Source organism: Phyllobates terribilis, unplaced genomic scaffold (genome assembly GCF_046119375.1).
Source record: "Phyllobates terribilis strain yellow unplaced genomic scaffold, ASM4611937v1 Scaffold_13__5_contigs__length_258822181, whole genome shotgun sequence".
Taxonomy (NCBI): Eukaryota; Metazoa; Chordata; class Amphibia; order Anura; family Dendrobatidae; genus Phyllobates; species Phyllobates terribilis.
In genome coordinates, this window is record NW_027362773.1 from 217,478,725 (window position 1) to 217,493,615 (window position 14,891).

General features: G+C 42.1%; 1 protein-coding gene across 2 annotated transcripts in view; it reads left to right on the plus strand.

Annotated features, from left to right (window-relative positions):
- DUS2 (dihydrouridine synthase 2) overlaps nt 1-14,891 on the plus strand; it is a 140,752-nt gene that overhangs the window by 93,923 nt on the left and 31,938 nt on the right. For both annotated transcript variants that reach the window (XM_073659297.1, XM_073659298.1), the window contains exons 12-14: nt 1,547-1,668; nt 2,628-2,783; nt 12,307-12,394. In XM_073659297.1, the coding sequence (XP_073515398.1) occupies nt 1,547-1,668; nt 2,628-2,783; nt 12,307-12,394 (366 nt within the window). The remainder of the gene's footprint in view (nt 1-1,546; nt 1,669-2,627; nt 2,784-12,306; nt 12,395-14,891) is intronic.

A 14,891-nucleotide genomic window follows, 5' to 3' on the forward strand; every position in this document is an offset into this window, starting at 1 on the left:
AAGAATCAACAACAAGTGGGACACTGTGTGTGTGTGTGTGTAAGTGTATACATATATATATATATGTGTGTATATATATATATATATATATATATGTGTACGTACATACAGTGGGTACGGAACTCTTTCGCTAGTTGCCTTTGTGGAACTTTCTCCCATCTCCCTACTGCATCTCTGGAGCTCAGCCACAGTGATCTTAGGGTTCTTCTTTACCTCTCTTACGACGGCTCTTCTCCCACGACTGCTCAGTTTGGCTGGACAGCCAGGTCTAGGAAGACTTATGGTGGTCCCAAAGGAAATGGACAGCATGTGACTTAAATATGACTGTCTGAGCAAAGGGTCTAAATACTTATGACCATGTGATATTTCAGTTTTTCTTTTTTAATAAATTTGCAAAAATGTCTACATTTCTGGGGTTGTTTTTCAGTCAAGATGGGGTGCAGAGTGTACTTTAATGAGAAAAAGATTAACTTTTTAGAATTTACCAAATGGCTACAATGAAACAAAGAGTGAAAAATTTAAAGGGGTCTGAATACTTTCTGTACCCACAGTACATGTGGCCCGGAGGGGGGTGAAATTGAACAATGCCCTTAGCAACTGAATGGCAGACCATAGTGTGAAAATAAATATTGTCCTACAAACTCAATGCACTGCCAGTGCCTTAGGTGAACTATTCCTGAACAATTCACCCCCCCCCCCACACACTGTTACATCTGAAATTGTGGTTAATATGGTTTCACATAATGTCTTGCATTTATTGCATTTATGAACCTGTGTTCATGCTTCTGTGGTGGAAGCAAAGCTGAACTTTCAGATCCTGAAAAACACACCAAAAGGTGCATTTTTGACGCAGCTTCATTCCTGCCAAGAGATCAGGTTTTGCTTCAGAAAAAAAAGCGCAATGTGTGAACAAAGCCTTAGGGTCCAGAATCGTTTCCAGGACTTTACAGACAATTTTTATGATCAAATCAAAAATAAATTTTTATAATGTCAAGGTCAGAAGTAGTGAGGCAGATTAAATTTTATAATTTCTGTGGAGCAGGAGCTCTGTTAAAATGCAGCCATTTCCAAGAACCGCCTCCTGGAAGTCCAATCAGGATTTCTGTTTTGACCTTTTTTTTCCCGCCACAGGCTTTAACTAGCTAAAAATGATGTAATCATCATTGCTACATTGTAGATGGGCTGCAGTGGTAATGTCACAACTGCAGTTCTAACTGCCACTGCAACCATTCACTGTACTCATCAGTCATGCCAATACATGTGAATCGAGACCACTGAGCACATTGATTGTTTTGCCATATTTCCAAGCACAGGCATAAACGTAATTTAAATGGAGAACATTAAATCTGTATCTGTGCTGATAATTTGGAGCTTTGCATCAGAAAAAGGGCTTTCTGGCCTCAACTATAGTTAGCAGTGAATAGGCAATTACTTCAGGTAGTTTTGAACATGATAATAAATCGTGATTTACTTAAATACTTCTTTAATCTTTTACTGATTGTACTATTGTTTTATGTCATAAATCATATTTTTTTTGTCTAAGCAGGCAGTTATGTATAACAATCATTACACCAATACTAAATATTGCCTGTGCCAGATGATACGAGATCAACTTGAGTCTCCTCTGGGTAGAAAACTCCATGCAACACAGTCAACATTGGATATTTGGTAAGAATGTTGTTTTGCTTGTAAAGAATTTTTAAAGGGGTTTCTGGGTTTTATAAATATAAATGTTCTCAACTGCTGTAGTCCCTATCCAAGTGCATGGGACCTAAAGTAACCACAGTAGCCAGGTTTTGGCACTGACTGACAGCCTGTGGATACTTTGCATCAGTGCTGAGCCAGCTGTCAGTCAGTTCTGGGGGCATGGTTACAGCTGCAGCTGGCAATACTGAGCTGAGCGGTGGCTGAAGCCGCGCCTCTATGACTCTAAGCCTAAGCTTCCGGCAGCCACAAAGCTTTAGAACGCTATTAACCTGCAGTTTAAACCCTATTTTTGAAGGTTAATAGTGTTTTGGGACATGACATGTTCACAAATGCATTGTTCTAAATTCTATTATAACCTGTCAAAGGTTGGGCATAATAGTCTTCATGCCACTACACTGACAGCCCTTCCTCAATCACTAATTCCAGTGGTGCCGTCATCGGCTGTCCCAAGGCTCACATGACATTGTTATGGCATGTGAGCCCTGCAAACAATCAGTGCTGGCTTCACTCTCCCCTCCTTCAGATAAATCCAACATCCGGGGAAGTGAGAACTGAGTCTGCTCTCTGACTTCCTCTGGATGTCAGATTTGCCCGAAGGAGAGGAGAGTGAAACTGTCGCTTATTGGCTGCAAGGGTCACGTAGCATAACAATGATAACAATGTCATGCGAGCATCGGCACAGCCAATGCTGGCACCTTTGGTGAATATAGTTATTATTTTACTTCGGGGGAACATAGTAATTGAAGAAAGGTTGTCCAAGTAGTGGACAACCCATTTTAAGGCCCAAACTAGGTCTTGTTTGTAAGGGGTTAATGTCTAGAGATTCATGCTGTATACATTTCCTTGTTTAGTGGTATATTGGCTACTAACAAAAATGAATATGAATATGTTTGAAATGTGTCATTGTTCTTCTTGCTTAGTGAAGTATTTGAAATGACTTCATTTTATGAGAGCTGCCAATTGTCTCAAGAAGCCAAGAAAGTATCCCTAAATGTCAGTATTCAAGACACCCTAAAGACTGAGAATGACGATGAGGAAAATCATGACACTGTTCAAATGCCAATTAAGTTTGAGAGGTAAGATTCTCTTTGGGATATTTAATTCCTATATAGCTTATATTAGATAAATGACCCTACATGAATTTTATATGCGTTACTGTACCTTTTCTAAGGATGTCCTCCATAAACCCGGCAATTTGTTTAAAAAAATTCAACCTTGAAAAGCTTCTCTCTATGGAATTCAGTATTCTTAAATATGTTCGAGATGTGACCTTGACAGTTTTATTTAGATACATGATACAGAAACATCCCTAAAGTATAGTAACATTTTTCAATTACAAAAATGTCAAGTCTACTGTGTGTGCACATAGTGGAATGCTCCTCATACACAAAAGGTGTCTGTCAGCCGTACTATGGTTCAGACAATTGTTCGAACGACAGCTCTCGACTCCTCCATGAGCAGGAGCACGCAGCTCACCAAGAATAAAACGTTCAGCAGAGTCCATGATCGGACATGCTGGATCCTTCTTTCCCTTTTACATGATCGGTGGAGATAGGACCAAGGAACCCCAATACACATCAAACTGGTCAATGGAGTAGCCAATATCAGTGGGTTTGGCCGGTGTTAGTCTAATGTAAGTGGTGGCCTTAATAGATCTGTCTTTTAAAGAGCCCGTGGGGTGCAGCTTAGTGATAAATCACAATAAAGAGCTTATCTAAAATTGGAAAAAAAGATCAATTAGATTTAATAGTAACTGAACTACAGTTATCAGCAGTGTCCACTAAACCATGTGCAGTGCTGTGCAGATCTGTCTGTACACTTTACATTCTGCTGCTGGTGACCACTGATAGGAAAGGGTTCGGCCCCCGGCATCTCCACCAATCTGATATTAATGTTCTATGCTAATGGTTGGACAATAACATCAAAGTAGTGGATAACTTATTTATATTCTAAAATATATTACATTGTATTTAAACGGCCATTGTCTGTGTGATCTGTTGCAAACAACAAAAAGTATATTTTTTGCAACATAGGAATAAAATAATATCTGACAGCTGTCATTTACAAATAACTATTGCTTTGCCGTAAAAAAAAAAAAATTCAGCAAGTAATAAGGCAGTAATTTGTAATGGTACATACAAGAAGACCACACAGCACAATTGTTAGTTATTTTAACAGGGAGAAATTAAAGTGTTATATTTTATGAAATAAAAGTTATTTATTATAAGACAATGAGTGGTATTGGTGGCGAAAGGCAATAAATAGGTTTTTGTTTTTTGTTTTTTTCTTTTAAAAAAAAAAATAAAGAAAATGTCATTTTGAATAAATAACTTTAAGTAGAAAATCAAATTTGTTTTGGCTAGGGAGGTAATCACTTGTATATTGAACTAGCCCAGGGATTCTGGGGCTATGAACAGTCTATATCCAGGTACATGCAGCCACTCAGCATTCAGAAAGACATGGTGGACAGCAGTGTGAGCAGCCTCTTCTTATCTCAGCACCCCTGCATCACCAATATTAGCTTAGATAGACCTGAAGGACAGCAGTGTGAGCAGTCTCTTTTCTCAGTACTGCTGGTGTCTCCATTAATAGGTCAGAAAAACATGGTAGACAGCAGAGAAAGCAGCCTATTCTTGCCTCACCACCCCTGATATCTCCAGTATTAGGTCTTTTCACTGGCAGTGCATAGTTCCTACATGTGAAGTATTGCAGTACGTAGCACAAGCACCAAACAATTACAGGTTTATGTCCAATAGAGGAACTGAAAATGTAATAATAAATTTTAAAACTGGACTCTAGCTGGACCATTTCAAAACTTATATCTTTTGGATAAGCCGTTATTTTCTTGTTTTGGAGGTTGCTTAGGGCCGATATCATTCTGAAAGATGAAATTCTTCTTCATCTTCAGCTTTTAGAGCAGCAGCATAAAGATTTTGTTTCAAATTTGACTACTATTTGGAACTGTTCATTATTCCCTACACATCTTAACTAAAGCCTCAATTTCAGCTGCCGAAAAACAGCCCCAATTATAATGCTGCCTCCACCATGCTTCACTGTGGCTATGGTGTTCTTTTGGTGATGAGCAGTGTTGACTTTGCGCCAAAGATACTTTTTGAAATTATAGCCAAAATGTCAACTCTTGGCCTCATGAGACCATAACATGTTTTCCCACATGTGTTTGGCAGACATGATATATATTTTGGCAAAACATAACCTGGCTTGTGTATTTTTTTTTGTAAAAAAAAAAAGGCTTCTGTCTTCCACCCTACCCCTCAGGCCGACATATGAAGAATACCGGAGATTCGTGTCACATGCATTATCTAGCCAGTACTTGTTTGAAATTCCTGCAGCTCCTTTAATGTTGCAGTAGGTCTTTTGACAGCCTTCTGGGCTAGTTTTTATCTTGTATTTTCATCAGTTTTTGAGAGATGTTCAGTTCTAGGTAATGTCACTGTTGTTCCAAATTTTAAGGGGTTGTCCACTACTTTGACATTGATACCCATTGATACATCAATGTATGATCGGCCGGGGTCGCGCACGCGGCACCCCCGCCGATCAGCTGTTATCGGTGCTGCCGGCCGGAAGTCCTTTCCTTGCCTGCTTGGCCGTCAAGTGGTAGTGGCCGCCGCAGGGTACTGCACATCCGCCTCCCATTCAATTGAATAGGAGGCAGATGTGCAGTAACAATCGCCGGCCACTACCACTTGACTTCCAAGCAGCAGCAGGTAAGGACTTCCGGCGGCCGGCACCGATAATAGCTGATCAGCGGGGGTGCCGTGTGCGGGACCACGGCCAATCATACATTGATGCCCTACGAAAAGGTCAGGAAAATCCTACTAGAGCAGCTAAACTTTATATGGTGTTAATCAGAATCACTTAAAATGTTGGCAGTTGTGCATTGGCTAATTCTGGACGCAACCACATCCCCAATTATAAGAGGGTGTTCACACTTATGCAACCACATTATTTTAGTTTTGCTATTTTTATTTTCCCCCACAAAATTATTTGTTTGTTTCCCAATGGATGTATACAAATCACGTATGAATGGTAGAAAAAGTTTTTAAATGATTCTTCTTGGTATAATTTTTTTTACGAGACCTGGCATTTTAACAGGGGTGTGTAGACTTTTTAGAAAAACTGTATACTAAACTGCTCAAAAAAATCAAGGGAACACTTAAACAGAATATAACTCCAAGTAAATCAAACTTCTGTGAAATCAAACTGTCCACTTAGGAAGCAACACTGATTGACAATCAATTTCACATGCTGTTGTGCAAATGTAGTAGACAATAGATGGAAATTATTGGCAATTATCAAGACACATTAAATAAAGGAGTGGTTCTGCAGGTGGGGACCACAGACCATATCTCAGTACCAATGTTTTCTGGCTGATGTTTTGGTCACTTTTGAATGTTGGTTGTCCAGAGGCTGGAGGCGCTACCAGGAGACAGGCCAGTACACCAGGAAACGTGGAGGGGGCCGTAGGAGGGCAACAACCCAGCAGCAAGACCGCTACCTACGCCTTTGTGCAAGGAGGAACAGGATGAGCACTGCCAGAGCCCTGCAAAATGACCTCCAGCAGGCCACAAATGTGCTTGTGTCTGCACAAATGGTTAGAAACCGACTCCATGAGGGTGGTATGAGGGCCCGACGTCCACAGATGGGGGTTGTGCTCAGAGCCCAACACCGTGCAGGACGCTTGGCATTTGCCACAGAACACCAGGATTGGCAAAGTCACCACTGGCGCCCTGTGCTCTTCACAGATGAAAGCAGGTTCACACTGAGCACATGTGACAGAGTCTGGAGACGCCGTGGAGAGCGATCTGCTGCCTGCAATATCCTTCAGCATGACCGGTTTGGCAGTGGGTCAGTAATGGTGTGGGGTGGCATTTATGTGCTCGCCAGAGGTAGCCTGACTGCCATTAGGTACCGAGATGAGATCGTCAGACCCCCTGTGAGACCATATGCTGGTATGGTTGGCCCTGGGTTCCTCCTAATGCAGGACAATGCCAGATCTCATGTAGCTGGAGTGTGTCAGCAGTTCCTGCAAGATGAAGGCATTAAAGCTATGGACTGGCCCGCCCGTTCCCCAGACCTGAATCCGATTGAGCACATCTGGGACATCATGTCTCGCTCCATCCACCAACGTCACGTTGCACCACAGACTGTCCAGGAGTTGGTGGATGCTTTAGTCCAGGTCTGGGAGGAGATCCCACAGGAGACCATCTGCAACCTCATCAGGAGCATGCCCAGGCGTTGTAGGGAGGTCACACAGGCACGTGGAGGCCACACACAATACTGAGACTCATTTTGACTTGTTTTAAGGACATTACATCAAAGTTGGATCAGGCCTACATTGGTTAATAAATGTGATTTCCATTGATGATTTTTGTGTGATTTTGTTGTCAGCACATTCAACTTTGTACAGAACAAAGTATTCAATGAGAATATTTCATTCATTCAGATCTACGATGTGTTATTTGAGTGTTCCCTTTATTTTTTTGAGCACTGCATTTACCTTCCTAGACAAAACCAATGTTACTTGCTCATTAAAGGCATTTAGGATTTTTTTAGAATGAAATTTTCTTTATTTTTTTTTCTAATCTACAAACAAATCACAGAAAATGTGATCAAATCGATATAAAAAACAATCATTTACATAAACCCCTATTGATAGATGGCATAATTGAAAAGAAAAAAAAACGTAATAATGGAAACCTATGGGCAAAAAAACATGACTTGGCGTATGCTGTTGGCACCAGGGATATACATTTGGAGGTTCTCCTGAAGTCTACCTGCGTATATTTTATGTCATGACTAAGAGAACATTTCCCAACATACACCTCTAATAGAAGGCTGCGACACATCTCGTAAATAGCATCCATAGTGTAAGAAAAATAATAAGCCTTATGAGCAGTGTATTTAATTTTTTTTTTTTTTTTTTTTTTTTACTGTATTTCGGTACATTAGAAAATGACACACTCTTGATGTATGCTGGATAAATGTAAACTGTGCAGGCACCAGATTTTTACCAAGTGCTTCCACTGAATGTGGTTCAGAAAGTATGTACACAGCTTCAGCTTTACCTTGCTTCGTTGTGTGTGTTCTATGGAGTCTGTTATCAGAAACTTTTATGTTGTGATTATAATTAGAAAATTAAAAAAAAAAAGAATTCTCCTACAGGTAAAGTCCCAGGCCCGATGGTCTTCCCCTGATTTATTACAAAAAACTCGGCTCCTACTTATTCTCTCCCCTCATATATGCCATCAATAATACACTGCTCAAAAAAATAAAGGGAACACTAAAATAACACATCGTAGATCTGAATGAATTAAATATTCTCATTGAATACTTTGTTCTGTACAAAGTTGAATGTGCTGACAACAAAATCACACAAAAATCATCAATGGAAATCACATTTATTAACCAATGGAGGCCTGGATTTGGAGTCACCCCCAAAATTCAAGTAGAAAAACACACTACAGGCTGATCCAACTTTGATGTAATGTCCTAAAAACAAGTCAAAATGAGGCTCAGTATTGTGTGTGGCCTCCACGTGCCTGTATGACCTCCCTACAATGCCTGGGCATGCTCCTGATGAGGTTGTGGATGGTCTCCTGTGGGATCTCCTCCCAGACCTGGACTAAAGCATCCACCAACTCCTGGACAGTTGTGGTGCAACGTGACGTTGCTGGATGGAGCGAGACATGATGTCCCAGATGTGCTCAATCGGATTCAGGTCTGGCGAATGGGAGGACCAGTCCATAGCTTTAATGCCTTCATCTTGCAGGAACTGCTGACACACTCCAGCCACATGAGGTCTGGCATTGTCCTGCATTAGGAGGAACCTAGGGCCAACCGGACCAGCATATGGTCTCACAAGGGGTCTGAGGATCTCATCTCGGTACCTAATGGCAGTCAGGCTACCTCTGGCGAGCACATGGAGGGCTGGGCGGCCCTCCAAAGAAATGCCACCCCGCACCATTACTGACCCACTGCCAAACCGGTCATGCTGAAAGATGTTGCATGCAGCAGATCACTCTCCACGGCGTCTCCAGACTCTGTCACATGTGCTCAGTGTGAATCCGCTTTCATCTGTGAAGCGCACAGGGCGCCAGTGGCGACTTTGCCAATCCTGGTGTTCTGTTGCCAATGCCAAGCTTCCTGCACGGTGTTGGGCTCTGAGCACAACCCCCATTTGTGGATGTTGGGCCCTCATACTATCCTCATGGAGTCGGTTTCTAGCCGTTTGTGCAGACACATGCACATTTGTGGCCTGCTGGAGGTCATTTTGCAGGGCTCTGGCAGTTCTCCTGTTTCTCCTTGCACAAAGGAGGAGGCAACGGTCCTGCTGCTGGGTTGTTGCCCTCCTATGGCTCCCTCCACATCTCCTGGTATCTGCTCCGTGCTCTGAACCCTGTGCTGACAGACACCGCTACCTTTCTTGCCACAGCTCGCGCTCATGTGCCATCCTGGATGAACTGCACTACCTAGAGCAACTTCTGTGGGTTGTGCTGTAGACACTGCCTCATGCTACTGTACCTCTAGGGGTGAAAGCAATGGCAAAATGAAAAAGTGACCGAAACAACTGCCAAAAAGGATGAGAACAGAGAAATGATCTGTGGTCCCCACCTGCAGAACTGCTCCTTTATAGGGGGTATCTTGCTAATTGCCTATCATTTCTACCAGTTGTCTGTTCCATTTGCCCAACAGCAAGAGAAATTGATTCACAATCAGTGTTGCTTCATAATTGGACCGGTAGATTTCAAAGAAGTGTTATTGACTCGGAGTTACATTGTGTTGTTTAAGTGTTCCCTTTATTTTTTGGGCAGTGTATATCTGCTTGCTCGATTTCTCCGCTCCCCAAAGATGCATTATCTGCCAACATTACAGTTATACATAAAGTAGGTAAAGACCCTGCCCAGTGCTCCAGCTATTGCCCAATATCTTTACTTAATGCAGACTTGAAACTCTTTACCAAGATTCTAGCAACTAGACTAGCGCCCTTACTTGGAGACATTATTCACTCTGACCAGGCGGGCTTTATGCCCGGTAGAGAAGCGAGGGACAACACCAGCAAGACCTTGAATCTTATTTATAGGGCCAAATTGGATGGCACCGCGTTGATGCTCTTATCCACAGATGCCGAAAAGGCCTTTGATCGGGTCAACTGGGTGTTCATGGAGGAGGTGTTGAAATCTTTCGGGTTGCAGAGCTCCATGCTAAAGTGGTTTGCTTCTCTTTACAGAACTCCCTCCGCCTGTGTGCGGGTGAATGGTGTTTTCTCTGAAAGATTTCCAATTGCAAATGGCACTCTGCTGGGCTGCCCCCTCAGCCCCCTAATCTTTATCCTCACTCTTGAGCCCTTCCTTCGGTGTATCCGGTCCAACCCAGATGATATGGGTCTAAAGATTCAAAATATCTCTTACAAAATTGCAGCCTATGCAGATGACCTTTTATTCTTCATAACTAACCCAATTGTATCTCTCCCTAGCTTGATGTTAGAATTTAAAAAATATGCATTTTTGTCTAATTTTAAAATCAACTTAACTAAGTCGGAGGCGTGGAATATAAATCTCCCTTTGAAATTAGTTTCCTCATTACAGACTTCATTCAAATTTCGTTGGTCATCTCAGTCCCTGAAGTATTTAGGCATTCTCCTCTACCCTGATATTAATTCCATCTTCAAACTAAATTTTTTACCATTGCTTCAGAACATTAAAGTTGATTGGTCAAAATGGTCTAAACTTTACTTGGTTTGGCAGATGTGAAATTCTTAAAATGAATATCCTCCCTCGCATATTATATGTCTTTTAAACTCTTCCCATTAAAATCCCTAGCTCCTTTTTTAAATCTATTGTGTCCTTGCAAATAGGTTTCATATGGCCTAACAAACCAGCTATACTCCAGCTATCCCTTCTATGTAGACCAAAAAGTCGGGGAAACTTGGGCCTTCCGAATGTAAAAACATACTTTTTATCTGCTCTTATGTCTAGAGTTATAGATTGGTATACACATGCCTCGGCGAAGCCATGGGTACAAATAGAACAAAGCTTTTCAGAGGCCACTTTAGCTGCTCTCCCTTGGGTACCCTTCTTTTTCCAATCTTCACTGAAATCTCATCCGACAATTAGTGTTCCAGACCAGGAATACGCAAAGTTCTCCTACCCATTCCATCTCCTTTTTCTCCTATTATCGGCTCTCCGGACTTCTCCCCTGGTTTGTCAGATCCTGTTTTTAGATTTTGGATTTCTCAGGGAAGGTTTAGGGCTTTCCAGATTGGCGTAGATAATGATTGGCTTTCTTTAGAGGCACTTCAAGCTATTACTGATCCCTTACCACTGGGCACATGGCGTTCTCTTCAACTGCTTCACTTTATTATCTCCCTTCCAAATTACGCTCAATATACACGAACCCCTTCCACGTTTGAAAATCTTTGTCCGGGTAAGGGGGTGATTCGTCATGCACTTTCCTCCATACACTCAATGCTAATTAACCCAATGGATCAGCCTTCTCCCAGATTTTTAACACAATGGGAAGAGGACTTGGGTATCACTCTCTCCATGGAACAAAGGGAAAAGGTGCTGTCCTTAGCGCATAAATCTTCCAGAAGTTCTCGGCTTCAGGAAGCAAATTTCAGACTCCTTTCAAGGTGGTACAGGGTCTCGGTTAAGTTGAAAAAAATGTTCACCTCTATTGACCCTAAGTGTTGGAGATGTGGATCCGGCGAGGGAGATTTCCTTCATATCTTTTGGTCCTGTCCTGTTTTACAACCATTCTGGACTAAAGTGAAAAGCGTTATCAGGTTGATTACAGGCATTTCGTCTGAAATGGATCCTGAACTATTCCTTCTACAGCTCTGAGACTTCTGTTTCCTCCTACAAACTGTCCCTATTAAGATTTTTGGTGATGGCTGCCAGAGCGTGTATTCTTTTGTAATGGAAGAAAGTTAATCCACCTAGCCCGTCCCTCTGGATTTCTAAGGTCAATGATTTAATGTACATGGAGGATTTGACGGTTTTCTCTACAGGAGATATGAGGTCTTCTATAAAACGTGGTCTAAGCAATCTAATGAATATGGAAGCCTTGTGCAGCTCGACTCTCAGACTTGATTGCCATTGGGGGATTTTTGTTCTAACGGTTGTCTGGACTGGGGTGGGGTGGGATTTTTTCCTCTTTTTTTTTTTTTTCTCTTCTCCCCACTCCCCTTCCTAATCCCCCTTACCTCCTGTCTACTTTTCTCTTTTAGTTCCTTCCTTTTTTGCCTGAAGTTCTTCTTTTCTCTCTGCTCTTCTTCTCCTTCCTGTCTTAATATGAAAAATTTTGACGAAACTAAAGTCACAATGTGGATTCTTGATTACATTATAGATGTTTATTATAATAAATAAATCTATATATATTGACTGTTCTATGATACTTTTGTATTCTACTGTATTACTCTGCCAAAAATATGTTTAGTGTATGGCTTTATCTATATACTTGCTATGTTTCGTTCCTAAATAAAAAATTAAAAAAGTTTTTAATGATAAAAGCTTCTTGTCGTAATGCGGTTTCTTTTCATCTGTTGATGCTAATGTTGACCTGTTTTCTCATTTCCAGAAAGGACTACCTTCCTCAAATTACTCCTAAGATGTTTCTTTTGGAGTGGTGCAGAAAGGAAAAGTTACCACAGCCAGTTTACTACACAGTAAGTTTATCAAACTTCTTAAAGCACTCTTTTTTTTTTTTTTTTTTGTCTTTTTATTTAACCCCCGGAGTGGTATCACTATTATGTTCCCTGCAAGTAGCAGAATACTTACCTGTCAGTCTTCTATTCTGAGCGCCGCTGAGGGGCTGTTCTGAGCGCCGCTGAGGGGCTGTTCTGAGCGCCGCTGAGGGGCTGTTCTGAGCGCCGCTGAGGGGCTGTTCTGAGCGCCGCTGAGGGGCTGTTCTGAGCGCCGCTGAGGGGCTGTTCTGAGCGCCGCTGAGGGGCTGTTCTGAGCGCCGCTGAGGGGCTGTTCTGAGCGCCACTTAGGGGCTGTTCTGAGCGCCACTTAGGGGCTGTTCTGAGCGCCACTTAGGGGCTGTTCTGAGCGCCACTTAGGGGCTGTTCTGAGCGCCACTTAGGGGCTGTTCTGAGCGCCACTTAGGGGCTGTTCTGAGCGCCACTTAGGGGCTGTTCTGAGCGCCACTTAGGGGCTGTTCTGAGCGCCACTTAGGGGCTGTTCTGAGCGCCACTCCGGGGCTGTTCTGAGCGCCACTCCGGGGCTGTTCTGAGCGCCACTCCGGGGCTGTTCTGAGCGCCACTCCGGGGCTGTTCTGAGCGCCACTCCGGGGCTGTTCTGAGCGCCACTCCGGGGCTGTTCTGAGCGCCACTCCGGGGCTGTTCTGAGCGCCACTCCGGGGCTGTTCTGAGCGCCACTCCGGGGCTGTTCTACTAATTGTGATCTGCCAGGTCTCTCCAGTGTTTTCTGAAGTCACTTATCAATATAAGTCTGTGATAGCCAGAACGAGTTTCACATTGATTTACACCGATAGCTTAGTGACCGTTACCTCTGACATCCAGTCAGTCAGGAGCTGTGGTCACAATATGGCAGAACGGGACCAGAGCAGAAGACGGCGGCTGATAAGTATTTTACTACAGGTAGTGAACAATCATTAGTGATACCACTCCAGGAGTGAAATAATAAAAAATGCCGGAGTTGTGCTTTAACTAAAATTATAAAGAAACTTCAGTTAATTTCATAAATCTACTGTACATGTTTGGGGTCAATTGTCATATCAATTATTAAACTCTACAACCTCAGAATGTGTAATTTTACTTTTAGAAAATCATTGTTCACATTCACAATAGTGATGTAATACAAATTCAACCTTTTCACTATATTGTACTGATGCTCAATTACATCTTGTATTGGGTATATTTTTAATGGAGGCCATAGATTATTTTGGTGTCCATTAAACTTTTTTTTTTTTACTGTATGTATGTCGAATAGCAAATTTCAGTATTCCATACTTTTTATGCAGTGTACTGATGTAATCATACAAGGTAAACGTGTTGTGAACAAGACCCTAGCAGCTCAGATGGAGCCAGTTGATCAAAATTGCACTTGGTACAGTTTTTTCCACAGTTGAAAATTAGCGAACACCAATCATGTGCTAATATGTCACAGACTATTACATCACCATACCTACAGTACATATGGAGTACAATCTGCTGCATAGAAAAATTGTAGGGCTATGTGTGCACGTTCAGGATTTGATTGCAGAAATTTCTGCAGCGTTTCTGCATCACTTGGCAGGAAAAACGCTACAGTAAAAAGCACGTTTTTAATGCGTTCTTTAATGCGTTTTAGTACATCAATGAATGAATGCTTTTTGGAGATATATAAAGATATTTGAAAAAAGAAACATGTGTTATCTCTTTAACCCTTGGATTACTGTCAGACCTGGGATGAGTATATTTTTTTTATTTAAATGATTAAAGTATGTGTCTGTTGTATTTCAAATAAAGTGTTTTGCTATGTGTGTGTGTGTGTGTTTCTCTTTACTTTAATTAGGTTTAGTAATGAAAGGGTCTGATTGACACCTTGTCATCACTTAACAAAAGGGCTAGATGTCAGCTAATCCCAGTGTCATCAGTATTCCCATTCATGTCATTTCTGGGGTTGCTGAGAGCTGCTATTTTTAGCATAGGAAGGTGCCATTAGGCAAACATGTTCCTTGGCTATTAATAACAGCTCACAGCTGTTTTGAGCTGTTTCATTTGCCGCTACCTTCCCCAGATCAGCAACCAGCATCGCTTTGGACACAGCATATTTTAGCTACATCCAAAACGCTGTATTCTAGTGCCGCACTTCTAGTGCCCATGATCAGGAACCGCTACAGGTTTGATGTTGTGTGTTTATGCATCACCAAACCCGGAGCATTGAGATGTTAAAGCATGGTGGATGGGATTTCTAGAAATCCCATGTCTACTATGCGTGCATCTGAGATCACCCGTGGACACGACATGCGACGTGTCTTTCAGGACCGCAGCATGTCAAATTCTTTTGAGGAGTCGCTAGTCTCCACAACAGAAATTTGACCAATAGAGTGTATTGAATGCTTTAAATCCATATGGTTCAGTGAACACATGCAGATTTACCTGCGTTCAATAGAATGCAGCTTTTTGGACGCAGCAAAAATATGCTGCTTCCAAAGCG